This window comes from Fopius arisanus, unplaced genomic scaffold (assembly GCF_000806365.1).
Source record: "Fopius arisanus strain USDA-PBARC FA_bdor unplaced genomic scaffold, ASM80636v1 scaffold00029, whole genome shotgun sequence".
NCBI lineage: Eukaryota > Metazoa > Arthropoda > Insecta > Hymenoptera > Braconidae > Fopius > Fopius arisanus.
This window is the reverse complement of record NW_011887768.1, coordinates 1,079,802-1,081,657: the sequence shown is the minus strand read 5'-3', so window position 1 is coordinate 1,081,657 and position 1,856 is coordinate 1,079,802. Positions and strand designations below refer to the sequence as shown.

The following is a 1,856-nucleotide window of genomic DNA, read 5'->3' as shown; positions in this document are numbered from 1 at the left end:
GAAATCATCAACTCACCGCTGGAAGGTTCTTCCTCGACTTCATCCTCGTTGTCCTCACCCAGGTCCACCGAGTCCTCGGTCATTTCGTCAATTTCAGGATCATCTTCTATCTGACCACAGGAATAATCCCGACATGTCAATTAAAATATTATTTAAATGATAGAAGAAATAGAATTTTGAGTACAGAAATCACCTACTTCTTCCAAAGGTTCATCGCTGTCATCGTCGATATCATTGACCCCAGGGATTCCCACGAATTCATACGACACATCATTATTTTCCTCATCTTCCTCATCATCATCCTTGTTTACTGCTGCTGTGGTACTGACTCCTTCAATACTAACATCCAGAAGTTCTGCCTCTGCCTCATCCTCTTCCTCATCTTCATTCTCATCTTCCTCAATTTCTCTCTCTGCCTCGTCATCATCAACTTCCTCTAACGTTCCCGAATCATTTTCCTCCTCTCTCTCGTCATCATCATAGTAATTATCCTCGCCAACACCAGGAGGTCCAGTCTCACTGTCTTCATCTTCCTGCTCCTCCTCATTTTCTCCCTCATTAGAAATTTCTTCCTCCGAATCAGCCTGCTCAGCTTCCTCATCATCTCCATGATCCTCTTGCTCTTCTTGATGTTCCTCATCCTCTTCGTGACTTGCAGCCTCATGATCACCTTTATCATGGGATTCTTCATGATCATCATGTAAGGACAACGAATCGTCTACCCAACCTTCGAATATCATCGCCCATCTTGAAGAAGCTACAGGTGTATCAACTGAAAATCCGAGGACTAGTCATAATTTTATAACTATTCCAACGAGAATTTTGGAGATGAGGAATAATTACCGTCGGTTGATCCCCTAGATTCCAAAATAATTACACCAACGAGACCCACGAGAACAGACAAAAGTACAAAGAATATTATCTTAGCACACCAATGCCCCCCTGTCCCTCCCTCTTTGTGAATATGTATTGTGACATTATCTCCATGATCCGAGGGTCCAATGAGCGTTGGAGGTGGGGTGCCAGCATCCTCATCTTCTAGAAAACCAAAAGACCACATATTTTCACTGAATTAAATTATCCTGACGTAAAAAATGCCAAGTGAAACAGTAATGCCAAAAAAAAATAAGAAATCATACCAAGACACTGTATCCTCTGTATATAGTACTCGTGATCGGCTAAAAATCAGGTTTAGTGTGTTACCAAAAATTTTAATAAAGAACGAGAAATGCAGTACTATTTATAGTACCTGTGGGATAATCGTCGTTAAGTACAGACGATATATTTTATTGCCTAGAAATATTGAATTATTTTAGTGACATTTTGAGTCCTCGAGTTTCACGGTTTTGTAGTGGATATTGAAAATTTTCAGTGCTTTTGGCAATTTTTGGGAACGATGATAAGTGTTTGGATACTCGTTTTTATGACGAAAATAAAGAGGATGGATATTAGCTAAAAATAATTCTACCCACCGTGTAACTCGCGTTACGAAAGTTTTGTCATCTCACCTCTTTTACGTCTCTTCTCTTTTCGTTTTCTCGGTTGTACATCACCCGACATATTATACCTTCACTTGAAATAAATTCCGATAATTAATCGATAATTTAAACTCGTTATTATCGAAAATTTGGGGAAACAATTGGAATAACTGTTGAAATTTTCAATTTCTCTTCGCGGATGCGCAGTAGCGCAGCCAGTGCTCAAGCTCGAACTCACAAAAGTATTTGCATTACTTCTAAAAGCATTGAGCTTCATCGACAAGTACTCCCTCTTACCGACAACAATCCCTCCCAAATGATCACCTCAATGACCATTAATTCAAATCAATTCATTTTATTTTAATCAATAATTGAAAT

General features: G+C 39.2%; 1 protein-coding gene across 1 annotated transcript; it reads right to left on the bottom strand.

Moving 5' to 3' along the window:
• Positions 1-16: 16 nt before the first annotated feature.
• On the bottom strand, positions 17-1,734 carry LOC105265392 (aspartic and glutamic acid-rich protein; the record flags this gene model as incomplete). The annotated part of the gene is given in 4 exon segments (XM_011302851.1): positions 17-110; positions 198-772; positions 844-1,038; positions 1,509-1,734. Coding segments are annotated over 4 exon segments (916 nt in total), but the record flags the coding sequence as incomplete, so codon positions are not given.
• Positions 1,735-1,856: the final 122 nt, after the last annotated feature.